This window comes from Callorhinchus milii, unplaced genomic scaffold, assembly GCF_018977255.1.
Source record: "Callorhinchus milii isolate IMCB2004 unplaced genomic scaffold, IMCB_Cmil_1.0 Scaffold20, whole genome shotgun sequence".
Taxonomy (NCBI): domain Eukaryota; kingdom Metazoa; phylum Chordata; class Chondrichthyes; order Chimaeriformes; family Callorhinchidae; genus Callorhinchus; species Callorhinchus milii.
In genome coordinates this window covers 3,005,512-3,019,233 of record NW_024704761.1, presented here as the reverse complement: position 1 = coordinate 3,019,233, position 13,722 = coordinate 3,005,512, and the positions used below count along the sequence as shown (strand labels likewise).

The window sequence follows — 13,722 nt, the reverse complement described above, 5'->3', positions numbered from 1 at the left end:
TTTTTGCAATCGTGAACACTACAGATTTCCCCCATCAACAAGAATTACTTTCTATTTAAACTAAACTACCGCACCAATAATATATGTTCCATTAAGATTTAAAATGAAATATCCAGTTTTTTTTAAGTTATTAAACAATGGGGAAATATATTTTCAAATGAATGGTAATGCCTTTCAGACGTTAAGCCTGTACAGAAATGTAATTAAAATAATTAGAAGTATGTGAAACATTCAAAGCTGGCAATAAAGGTCTACAAACATTTTTGGAAATAGTCTCTCACCACTTCCTGTCTTGGCCTAATGAAATCTAGATTGATTTGTTTCCCTTTCTTTAGGCATTCATGTATGTCAAATGCCTTAAAATAAAATAGGGCTCTCTAAGCAAATCAGACACGGTGGCTCGTCAAGTCTTTGTATTTATAAAATTGCAATAAACCAAGTCAACTCCATGGGTTTGAAAATTGTCACGTCAACTTCAAGGCATACATATTTCCCTGAAGACAAAAACTTTAAAAACACTTAAAATGTATTACATTTTCTTTTTAAAGTATTTTTGCTTACAAATGAACGGCCCTTAAATTGAAAAATTCAAGCACTCTGAATCACGATGATTGGGAGAGATCAAGAAAGTTTCCAGAAGAATTTTTTTGGACTAATACATCTTGTATTTTAATACACCATTATCAAATGGACACCAATGTCATCAGGCATACCATTTTTTGGTGTGTTATCTTCTTATCATTTAAGAAGGTTGAGTAATGCAGCTCTAACTTTTCTAATGGGGTACAGCCCAGTTTAAAAACAGCTAACAGCACACAGGGAATCAAACCTGCATTTTGTTTTCCCCTGGCATGACTATACTAACTAGGCCTTTAGGGCTAGATTAGACAAAAAATTAATATGCGGTTTCACATAGAAGCCAAGCTACGAAGAGGCTGTCCTGTCCGCTGGCCGGGAATGGTTGTTGCATTAGGGAGGCAGAAAGAAGATAAAGCTTAAAATATAGACGAGGCAACAGAGGTCTGCAAGGAGCAGACAGCTTTTGCATTATCACTGATACACATAGTTCATTTTATGCCAACAACGGATTATGATTTCAAAGCTAAGTAGTAGGTATTACAAAATACTGTATTAACTGAAAACCCAAACATTCCCACTGAATCTTATATATACGATTTCCTCAGTTCACATTCTAAAACGATGATCAAACAGCGACTATTCTGCGACGGGGTAGGTGGAGGAGAAGGTAAGTGGGGATTCCTTGAGGCTGAGCTGGCTCCAGGGTGATGTGCCTGACAATGGAATAACAGAATTGAATGAATCGTCTGTGGCAGTCTCAGTAATTCGGTTCCTGAGCCAGACCATGCTAGTAATATGAAACGGTGACAAGTCTATATCATTTGGATTGCCAACGAAAAATGTCATGTAGGGTAATTCCCTATTATTAAAGTGATGTCTCATTAGGTTAATATCATCGCTTGTTGTTATGTTGATTATTTTGATAATGGTGTATTAAAATGTTACACTATTCAGCTTTGAAAAGTCAAATGTTTCTACAGTAGTCCAGAAATTGCTGCTATTAATTTCTTGCCTCCTCTCCCTCCCAAATTTCGCCTTTTATCTCAGCTTCTCCTATAATCACCGGGTCATGACAGAGTAGCATTCCACAAGCAACAACAGTCCCTTAGTACCTTGCCAGTTTGCACATTTTAGCCAAGACACTGAGTGAGCATCAACATTCAATCATTAAACTATTCTAAAACTAAAAACAATACAATGCTAGAAGCCTTAAGGTGGGCAACTGGTTTTCCACAATTTGATACTCACTTAATCGAGGGTTTTCTGTAAACAAGAATAAATATACAACACAAATTGTCATTTAGAAATGTGCAATTTTGATACCAAAGTATAATGGGGACTTCTGATCTGTTTAATCCTTTTTAAATGTTGAAAATTAAATTATGCAATTATGTAACAATCAGGAAAACAAGATGTCCGGTGCTATACACTTCAAGCCCAGAATTAGCTAAATATATGCAAGTATTTCTGTATTAATACCAATGGACAGACCAAAATCTGGAGGACAAATCAAGTTGTTTGGATGTCTCTTATTCCTTTTTAATTATTCTATTAACTCTGAGGATTCTTGGATTAACAAAAGCAGTATTTTGAGAGATTTAATTTGAATGTAGTACTACTGTACTACAGTCCTCAAAACTCTTTAGGATATTTACAATGGCTACAATGTGGTAGACTTAATTAACAATTAAAACAAATTGGCATTTACAAGGGTGAGAATCAATTGCAAATTTTCCTACATATAAAATTTCCATTACACTCAATGATATCAATTAGTGCACAAAGCCCAAGGAAAATAAGACGAATTTAAAAATAAGGCAGCTCCTTGGTTGGGACAGTTTGGCATCCTGGCTTCTAGCCACTAAAACATTCTCCACTTACCATCTCATTCTGGTAAGGAGATATTAAATCAACTTCCTTCCTTTTCACCAACCAAACACAATTATAGTAAAGCAAATACAGTACTCAGAAATGTAGTTACAAAAGTATCTAGAAATATAGATATTATTTTTAAATTACACTGTATATGGTGTGCATTTTGTCAATCTACAGCTCAAACACACATTGCACAATTTTAATTATTGCACGTTAGTGACCAAATTACCACAAGGCATACAAAGAACCCAGATGGCAAAAAATACAAAGAACAACAAACACATTTAATAGTGGGAGAGACCCGATGGAGGTCCCATACATTCTTCTACGTAAATTACAAGTACAAATAGTATTAGTAAACAAGCTGCCTTGAGGTACCAAAGAAAACAAATTTGAGACTTCACGGCTAAAAACTTAGGAATTTTCAGGAAATCTGGCATTTGCTTTGCTTTGACTATCATTCTTCATCACAAAATAATCTTGGTGCACTATCAAATACTTATCTCTAATTATGGCCACACATAGTTTCCTCCAAGTTATCTCATGTTCAAAACATCACTTGCAAGGAATACCCACTGTCACGCTACAGTATGTAGTGTTTTGTCTAGTAGTGTTCTCTGGGCCAGTGCTTACATTTTAACAGTTTTCACTATAGGGCAAATTCTAACCAGTCCTGCTAGTGCAAAACTAGTTTTTATTTTTTAACAAATACCTTTAGCGGGAACATACAATCTTCAGAGGGGAAGTAATATTCGTAGCATAGACCAGTGAGCCATCAATTCTCCTCGTTTGTCAACCTCAACTGTATGGGAAGCAAACATTGGAAGCCAGACCAGTTGAGATACTCCTAACCACTCATGTCATTTGATCAGGTTCTTCCATTGGACAACTACTTTAGCCAAAGAGTCCCCTTTGAGTTCCCTTTGTGCTCTTGGCCACAATTGAGAGCAAGTGCACAAAAACAATAAAATCTGATGCAAATACAGATTTAAAAACATTTTGTAGTATTTCTGTCATATCAATTAAATCAATTAAATCAGTAAAGATGAATAATTCTTGGTTTGTAATACGCAGTATCACATGAGGTAAAGACTTAACAACTAAGCACCTGCAAACCTTACGATATGTTTTTCATTCACTTGGGGTGGGAGAGAAAAATTCTCAGTTTTCCCCAAAACACACTGTAAAATCAGTTCTATCGGACACACCCGTGATTTTAAAATGTGTGCAATAAATCTCTTTAGTGTTGAAAATATTGCCTAAGGGCTAGGTGCTATGGAATCCATCCCATTTATATTATGGAGTGGATTCCACCACAGCAGCTGGAACAATAGTAAAACTGGTGTTTTTTAAGTAGTAGTATGAAACTATTCTTGACCACCATATTTTCCAAATGGTTAGGAAACATCTGTATATGTTAGAAAATGTATGAATTGGAAGGAGGGGGCGAGAAGGGGAGGAGTTGAAACGATGTCCAGCACTGCAGCAGCAGTGTTGTAACTCAAGAGCGGGACCATCTCCAAAGCCATCAGCAAAACATCTTTTTAAGTAAGTCTCAGAACTTTTCTGAAGAAGCAGATTTTGTTAACGTCACAGAATCGTCAGGTAAATGCAGCATTTGAAGCAATGTGGCACCAGTCACACCATTTTTTTTACATCCCAAAAAGGCCCTGAAAATCCTGAAGGAAGTTATGACCCACATTTTACAGCAAGATAAGAGTACGTGTATTGTGCAGTTTGTAAGCAAAAGCATCCACATTTAAAATGTATTCTCCCATTCCATATTAAAAGTGGATGCATTTCAGTGTCCCTTCTCCTAGAGTGGAGCCCACAGTGGCACCATCCACGTTTTCCCTCTTCCTGTGGGAAGCACGTCTGATCTCTGCTCAGTATTTTCCCACAGTAACACCATTAGGACTGAGAATTCAGAACACGGAGGATCACAGACACGAACCTCAATTCACATCACTTCTTTCTGGTCTACACAGCAACGCTGGGTTTCCAAGACAAATAGTATTGGTCTAAGAGGAATGAATTTTCGAAGCAATTTGAATTATGTTCAACATTAAGATTTGTCAGGAAAAATGTTAATAAGACTTGTTACTCAGTACGTTTTATATTATGGGTTCCACTGTTCAGCTCAATAATATAATTTTTTGTTCTTCACAAAGCAAATATTATGGCTCCAAAATTCCCCTTCACCTAAATATTCCCCTTCATCTAATTCCTCCATCCCCTGGCAACTGAACAAAAAGAACGTAATTAAATTGGCCCCAGAAATTATGACATCACCTTATTTTTCCTTCGGTGATACTACAGATATAAAACTAATCCACTGGTTCCAAGTTTGTTTCCCAGGAAATGTTGAACTATTTATTATTATTATTAACTAGCTGATGTCAATCAGGGCAACCATGGAGGTGCTGAATTGTCTTTTAAATCTCCTCAGTGCAGCTGTAATACAATAATCCTTGCATTTGATAATTTGATAATGCAAACTGTCAATTAATGCCCTCCATGGCATCAGTAAGATGTTGGCTCTCACAACGCAAACTCAGGACTTTCAGAATAAAAACACAAATATCTTCAAATTTAATCAAGCAAAATATGCATCAATTTTAATTAGTCAACAACAACTAATTACATTAACCCTCAAACAGTTTCCCAGCCTTAGAAATGTACACAAACAACTATTCATTTTTGTTGACTTGACAGCCAAACTGTATAGAAAAGAAAATCATTGGCTGATATTCATCCAACAGCCAGACCAGTCGAGATACTCTTTACCACTCATGTTATTTGATCAGATTCTTCCATTGGACAATTACTTTAGCCAAAGAGTCCCCTTTCAGTTCTCTCATTTTCTTCCAAGCTGTAAAATAGCTCCATTTTGACATCACACAATGGCATTATTCTGCAGTTACAATATATCAGCTGGTTAAACTATTTGGCCAAGTGAGAAATCCCTAAGTTATTCCAATGATCTTCACTGTCAATTCACAAGAATATGTAAAATAATTGTAAAAAAAACAAATTTGCTTCCCATACCAAATGCTTAAAACACTGCTGTCGAATATGGCTAAATTGGTTAATGCTCATATGTATGTATGTCTATTGGCAAGGAAAGTCCCAATATCATTCCCACTTCTATGCTGAATCTCAGACAAGAATATAATAGATTTACACACCACATTTAGCCTCAGACCTGCCAGAGAAAGAAAACAACAACCAGAGTTTTTTGATAACTGCTCACTAACCAGCAAATTTATTGTGAAAACCAGCATACGTCTCTGGCAGAAGTAGATGCATGTTGATATCAGAGGTCTGAATTTAATCTTAGCCAGATTTTCTCCTAAAATGTAAGAATGCTCAATATTGTGGAAAATCCTTCCAATCCCCATCACCTCTGCACAAATCTCAGACTGGGTGACATAGGCATAATTGGCCTTAGCAGCCTTGAGTTAGGAAGAAATGGGGAATAAAATCAACAAGTGCTGGAGTGCATTTATGTGAGCTTTGGGTCAGGGAAGATCGGGCTCAATTATGATGGATCCTTCGGACCCCAAATCCTCCACCAAAGAGTCAATACCTTCAGGAGACTTTGTAAAGTGTAGGAAGCTAGCCAGTTAGTGTGGATGCACAGTAGACCTGCACTTATTAATAAGCAAGGCAGCGCTCTATAAATGGGAACTATATCAGGGTTCCCCAGAAATTGGATAGCACAGTACTTCTACTATATTCAAGGTGTATACGAGGTGGCAGAAAGAAAACTAAAATCTGAACATTAAGTTCATACAACAAACATTTTTTTAATAAAGTCTTATAGAACATCTATGGCACGAATCTCATAAAACACAAGTACAAAGGGTCATCAGAACCACTCAACTGAACTATTGCCTTGCACTATGCTGCCAATCCTCGAGTATCCCACATGAGTATTCAAGAACTGAAATACCTGAATTCATTCCAGCCACAAAAAACAGTTCTGTGGTCTGCAATGTTTGTGAACTCTACAAGATTTTGTTGAGAAATAAGAAGTATTTTCACTGCTTACATTGAAATAATTGAAATCCAGCCAATAACAAATAGGCCCCTTAATCATAAGGTATATTGATTGGATTTTCATAAAAGGGAACACAAACTATCAGAACTACAAGCAATGTATTTTCTTCCAACTCCATAAATTGCCCCAGTACCACACTACATTCACAACAGCAATGGGGGGAGGGTACCTCCTCCAATCGCATGGCTTCCTTCTCTTCCACCCTTCAAAGTACTAACAAATGCACCCACGCTGTTTATTTTAAATTGCCCTTTGCAGGTAGGTAAAACAATTCTTATAATCCACATTGCCCTAAAAACTGCATGCAACACCCACTTGTTATCTCATGTATGTGAAATGGAGAATTTATTTCACTTATAAAGTGATAACCAGATCACAACTATTTTCCCCATGAGCCACTAGGGTTTAAAAATAAATGAAACAGCTGTGCACTCACTCTATCAGTGAACGCTGGTTGTAAACATGGCAGATCCAATGACACTACTGCCCCCAAGCAATTCTACGAAAAACTACTCAATGGTAGCTATACAGTTGATCAACACAAAGATAAAAAAAATTCCATTAGCTGGGTGTCTGACACATGCAGAAAACAATTGTCAAGCTTACAAGTAAAGCAGCAGCAACAACAACAAAATTACATTTATAGAGCGCCTTTCACGTCGGGAGGACGTCCCAAAGCGCTGAACAGTCAGGTGTCGGGGCCCGAGCATGGGAGAGGGAGGGTGGTGTAGGGATGAGGGAAGGCAGAGAGGTCGGAGGGAGACCAAAGGCACGGTCGAAGAGAAAAGTCTTGAGGCCGACCTTGAAGGAGGCAAGGGAGGAAGCGATGCAAAGGGACCGTGGGATGAAGTTCCAGAGCGTGGGGGTGGAGAGGCTGAAAGCCCGGCCATCGATGGTAGGACGCGTCGGGCGGGACATGTGGAACAGGCCGGAGCCCGATGAACGGAGGGAGCGGACAGGCTCGTAGGGAGTCAGCAGGTCAGAGAGGTAGGAGGGGGCAAGGCCATGGATGGCCTTAAAGGTGAGGACGAGGATCTTGAACTCGATCCTCTGGGATCCAAATATGCATACCACCACATCTAAGATAGCAGCACAACTGTCCTCGGTGCCTTGGACTGTGAGTTGGGTGAAAAAAGTTGGTCAGCTTTGCTAATCATGACTCAATGATTTCTGAAAAGGACAAATAAGCGTATGGTAGACGTGATCAGAAATTGTACTCCGGTGTGATGCCATCATGATCAAAACTGCTGCGACATTTCCTCTGGGCCTACACGTTAACTTGTACAATTGTCTCGAGGACAACAGCTTACGTCTGGTAGCCAATGTTTGTACTCCAGTATAAGCAAACACCTTCAAAAGCTGAGTAATATATAAGATTTTTTTAAAAAAATATCTGGCTCAGTCACCTAGGTTCAGCAGTTGCACAACATTTGAAACTCAGTGTTCTATGGAAACACTATCTATATTAACAGATTCAAATACCTTTGAATGAGAGAATGCGGATCTCTCTGCCGCGTTCGACATAGTCGACCATGTTTTCCTCCTCCATCGGTTCTCCTCTTTCATTTACCTTAGTGGAACTGCACTCACATGATTTGAGTCCTACTTAATCAACTGCCTCCATTTCACCTCAGCAAATGGTTTCGCCTCTCGCCCCCGCCAGGTCACCTGCGGGGTACCCCAGTCTCCATCCTTGGCCCTCTTCTTTTCCTTATCTATATGCTCCCTCTGGGCGATGTCATCAGCAGACATGGGGTAAACTTCCACATGTATGCGGATAACACACAAATCTACTTTGCCTCCTCCAGTACCAACTCCAGGTCCGCCGATGTTCTATCAGCTTGTCTGGCAGACATCAAGGCCTGGATGAGTGTAAACTTCCTGCAGCTGAATATGGACAAGACAGCAGCCACATTCCTTGGCTCCCGTCAACGCCTTCACTCCTGCGGATTTAAACTCCTCAACCTCCCTGGGCTCTCCTTCAGACTCACCGAACCAGTGTGCAACTTAAACATCCTGTTTGACCCCCAACTATCCTTCCTCCCCCACATCTGGTCCCTGACTAGGCCCACTTTCTTCCACCTCCGCCACATTGCCCGGCTCCGACTGTACCTTACCCCAAATGCAGCCAAAATCCTCGTACATGTGTTTGTCACCTCCCACTTGGATTACTCCAACGCAGTTCTTGCCGGTCTCCCCAGCTCCACCATTCACAAGATCCAGCTCATTCAAAACCCTGCTGCCCGCATACTGACTCAGACCAAACTCCGTACCCACATCTCACCAGTTCTGGCCCAAGCTCCACTGGCTCCCCATCATCGAATGGATCGACTTCAAGATCCTCACTCTTGTGTTCAAATCCATTCACTCCCTGGCACCTCCCTATCTCCTCAATCCCCAATCCACCACCCGGCGCCTCCACTCGACTGGCACTGGCCTCCTGCTCGTCCCTCACACCCTCCGCCCCATCATCGGAGGTCGGGCTTTCAGCCACTGCGCCCGAAAACTCTGGAACACTCTCCCTCAATCCCTCCGCCTTGCCCCCTCTCTCAAGTCCCACCTGAAAACTTTCCTGTTCGACCATGCTTTCGGCCACCTCCCCCCTCCCCCCCAGCTCAGAGTCAGGCTCTGCCACTGTTAAGTGCTCTGAGACGCTACCCTGTGTAGAGGGTGCTGTATAAGTGTAAATTGTTGTCTTCCCTTAAGTCATGTTTTTCCCTCAAAATAATTGGGTTCAGAAAAACAACTATATAAAACAAGTTAAAAATAATAATTCAATATTCAGCTTTTCTCAGTGTTGACTTACAAAATTCAAGATACAAATTTACAGAAAAACAGGCAACTGCCCAAATTACATGAAAGCCGTTAATGTATTTTATCAAGAAGTTAAAGACTTTTAAAATGAAAATATAAAATAGAAACCATTGCATAATTAATTAACTTTAATCTACTCATTATTTCAGTTTACTATACACATCTTAAAAATGGAACAAGCAATCTTGCAATATCTCAGTTAGTGAATCCAAGAGAGGAAAGTCTCAGGTTTGATATCTAATTGTTTATAGATCTCAAGCGTTGTGGCAACAGGGTAAAAAGAGTAGGGTTTAATCTGCCATAATTCCTCAAGAAAAAAAACAGTAATAATTTTGTCACTCAATCCGCAACTGTTTGTGGGACACTGCTGTGTGCAATTGGCTGCAGCGTTTCGCCCACAAAAGATAGTCAATTCACTTTACATTCACTTTATATTCTGTGAAGCTCTTTGAGACGTCTAGAATACATGAAAAGCGCTAAATCAATTGCAAGGATTATTGCTATTAATCACTAATGTTCATATCTTTTAGGGACAAAATTAAATCTTGGCTGGAGTCCACCCTCCCCCTCCACCCCCACACACACTTGCTGTCTAACCACACAACAATCTATCTCTGGGATTTCCATGTGTAGGTGGGATGCATGGAAATCTCAGCTTGGTTTGTTTACTCTTAAGCACGGTGATGGGTTTCCGCATGTGTCAGACACCCGGTTGACCAAAAATAAACCACACTTGCAAACTAACTACCTGAATTGACTCAGAATGCAATTACTGTACTAGGGTGAGATACCAGAGATGAACCTTTGAGACAAGTATCTTCAGGAAAGGAGAAAAGTAGAGAAACAAAAAAACTCTACCATCTGGAGTATATACACGTTACTTGGTTATAAGATCCTTTAAAATAAAACATGTTTTTAAAGCATAAAATCCATAATCTCAGTTTTCAAATAAAACTGACATTTACCACTGTTTAATGCATTCCTGGAAATCAAATGACAAAACTTTTAATTATTTTTAATTTTTCTATCTGCATCGTAATTCTTTTTTTTAAATTTGCTCCTTTACGTTCTCCCTCAGATCAATATACATCATTCTTAAACTAAATGCATTTAGCTCATCTGCTCCCGTTCCCCCTGCTAATGCCTCTTTTCATCCACTGGAGAAGCTGATGTGAACTAAGTGACAAACTCGCCATTTCAAGTATGGAATTAGGATTGTGCAAGAACCAATGTTCCACTGATCAATGGGATTGTAATTTAGGGCCCTGAACAAACACTTGTGCACTTCTCTACAAACAAATTCAAATTTATAGATCTTAAAATAATGATAAAAACTCTCAAAAGCTTAAGTTTGTTTTTTATTTTTAACATCTTTCAGATAGGACTAACTACAGTATTTTAAACCATTATCTGACCTACAGTATAAACACCAAAGAGGGAGGCAACTACAGTATTGTGGCATACATTTCCCTGAAACTTTGAAGGGAACAAATTAGTCACATTATAAATAATGTGATCAAGTGCATATGTTTAATGTGGAAGTCCCCTAAAAATGGAACGAAAATATAAATACGAGACAGTAATAACACAAGGCAACAGACATAAACTTTGAATTAATGCCAAATTTGCTCGGCTGCACTTCTTTCAAAGGGTGGGAACATAAATACAACAGGATTAGAGATGATTCGATCAAATCTCAAAAAACTGCGTATATTTCATAGGATGGAGTGATATAGGTTGAAATAGAAAGAATATTTTAAAAGCCTCTCCTTCCTAACCGCTGGGAATAATAACCAGTTTACTCTGCAAGGCCTAAACTCATCACAGGCACGAAGAGACCTACACATAACGAAGAGAAATGTATTATTACAGTATTGTCTGGTGATACGACTTTACTTTCTCACTCCCGACACACACACACAGCAGTATCGAGATAAGAATAATAATAATAATAACCAATAAATGATCACAATAATTCACAAGAACAAAAACCGTCTTAATACATTTTAAAAAAAACACCACTCCATCACGTTTAGCACTTCTTTTTTCATATATATTAAAAAAAAACTTACGATGCGCGGTTGGAGGGTGGGGGGGAAAAAAGAAACGCCAACTTTTTCTTTTTTTTTGTGGTGGTGGTGGTGGTGGTGGGTGCAAAAAAAAATGTAAAAAAAGTCACTCGATAATTTTCCCACTTGAGCCAATTCTTCGCTTAAAACACATCTCCAGCACAAGGTCTGGTCTCTCCATTCACAAGTAAGAGGCAGACAGACAGACACAGAGAGAGAGAGAGAGAGAGAGGGAGACAGAGCGGAGGAAGAGATCCCTTTCTGTGAGATTTAAAGCAACGTAAGTTTTTATATATATATATATCTGTATATATATACACACACATATATATGATACACAGTAATAATATTACAGGCAGCCAGGGCTTACCTGTCAGGCGTAACTTCACCGGCCCGTTCCTCCTGGCCCCTTGGCTGGACATGTCCGAGTCGCGAGCGATTTGTACGTGGTGTTTTTTTTAGAAAATATATATATATATATTCGCAATATATATGTAGATATAAATATATATGTATATATGTGCGGCGTGTGTGTGTGTGGAGGAGGTGAGGGGAGGGAGTGGGGGGGGGGAGAGAAAAGTTATAATTCCTGCCGCCGATGAACGCTCTTCCCCTCAAATCGGCCGCGCTCCCCCCCTGTCCCCGAGCGAACAATGATGGCCTCCTCGAGCGCAGTGGCCCGGATGTGCACAGCGCGCAGGCGCGCGCGCAAGCGCCCGCCCGCCCCGGCCCCGGCCCGGCGCGCCGCGCGGACGGGCCGCGAGAGCGACGGTTATTTTTGAAAAAAAAATCCGTTGGTCGTTGGCGGCGACTGGCGGGTGAGGGCGCGAGGAGGAGGGGGGGGGCGAGGGATTCATCTCATCCCGTCACGGCTTTTACCTCAGCTCGGGCATTAAGAGCCGCTCTTCTTCGCAAATCCGCCCCTTTTTTTAATATATATAAAAAATAAATATACATATATATATATATTTAAAAAATAATATTTTTTTCCCCCAAAAAAACTCGTCTCCCGCCTCCTCTCTCTCTCTCTCTCGTCGTGTTTTCGCTCGCGACCAACTAACTCTCCAGTCAGCGGAGAGCTTCACTCTCTCTCACTCTCTCCCCCCCCCCACCACCCCACTCCTTCCTTCTTCCCACCCTCTTTCTCTCTCCTTCGTGCTCACTCCCTCTGACTCTCGCCCACCACAACCCCCCCCACAACCCCCACTTCGCATCTTCGGTCGTGGTTCAGGAATGTGATGCCCCCTCGTGTCTCGTCTCCCCCGCCTGCCCGCCCGCCCGCCCTTATCTCTCACTGGACGAGGTATTTTCTCTGGAATTATTTATTATTATTATTATTATTATGATTATTTAAAAAGAAAAGACTCGTTAAAAAATCAGCAGTCGGTGTGTTGTTGCTGCTGCTGCTGCTGTGGGGTATTTTATTTTGTCTTGTCTGGTCTTCCCCCCTCGTTGCTGCGAGTAAATCCACACACACACACACACACAGGAGGAAGGAGGAAAGTTGGCGGTGCCTTTTGCTGAAGCTCTTCGGCTACTTTCCTGCTCCTCTCTCTCTGGAAACTCTGCGAGTCCCAGGACTGTTCACATCGCCCCAATCAATCATGGCGACCACAGCTCCTCCTGCCTGTCAAGGCCACAGAAATAAGACTGGTCTAGTGCAGCCCAGCCCGCCTGCCCCTGTTAACACCCCCCCCCCCCCACCCCCATAAAATAACTTCACCCTCATTTCTTCACTCAGCGGCAACTTGCATTTACTCAAACCCCCTTCTTTCAAGGAGCGTCTCAGAGCACTTAACGACAGTGCGGTCTGACGCCGACCGACCGGGAAAGGGGTGGGACGGGGACGTGGGGGACACCGAAGGTATAATCGAAGAGGAAAGTCTTGAGGTGTGGATTTGAAGTCGGGTAAAGTCAGTGGGAGGGATCGATGAAGGGAGTCCCAGAGTTGCGAGGCGTTAGTGGCTGAAAGCACGGCCGCCAATTGGCGGAGCGGACGAGGCGAGGAACATGCGGAAGGAAGGCAGCAGTTTGTGGAGTGGGAGGTGCGAGCGAGGTAGGGAGGTAGCAGGGCATGGGAGGGATTTGAAAGTGAGAGTGGTATTGAAATCGATCCGTTCCGCATTGCAGCCAGTGGGGCCCGGCAAGAACTGGGTGATGGGGGTGCGGAGTCTGGTATAGGTGGAAGACACGGGCAGCAGTTTTGTATTAACTCACTGGCAATGCTTACTTTTATTCCCTCCCCATTTACCCCCCTCCCCCTAAAAAACTAGCAATCTGTCATTATTATATCCATAACTGTACCCATTTTGTACCATTCAC

At 41.1% G+C, this 13,722-nt stretch overlaps 1 protein-coding gene across 1 annotated transcript in view; it reads right to left on the bottom strand.

Annotated features, from left to right (window-relative positions):
• smurf2 (SMAD specific E3 ubiquitin protein ligase 2) overlaps positions 1–12,321 on the bottom strand; it is a 65,737-nt gene extending 53,416 nt beyond the window's left edge. The window contains exons 1-2 of the mRNA XM_042342350.1: positions 12,280–12,321; positions 11,771–11,814 (exon numbers count right to left, since the gene is read on the bottom strand). Of these exons, the coding sequence (XP_042198284.1) occupies positions 11,771–11,814; positions 12,280–12,293 (58 nt within the window). The 5' untranslated portion in view covers positions 12,294–12,321. The remainder of the gene's footprint in view (positions 1–11,770; positions 11,815–12,279) is intronic.
• Positions 12,322–13,722: the final 1,401 nt, after the last annotated feature.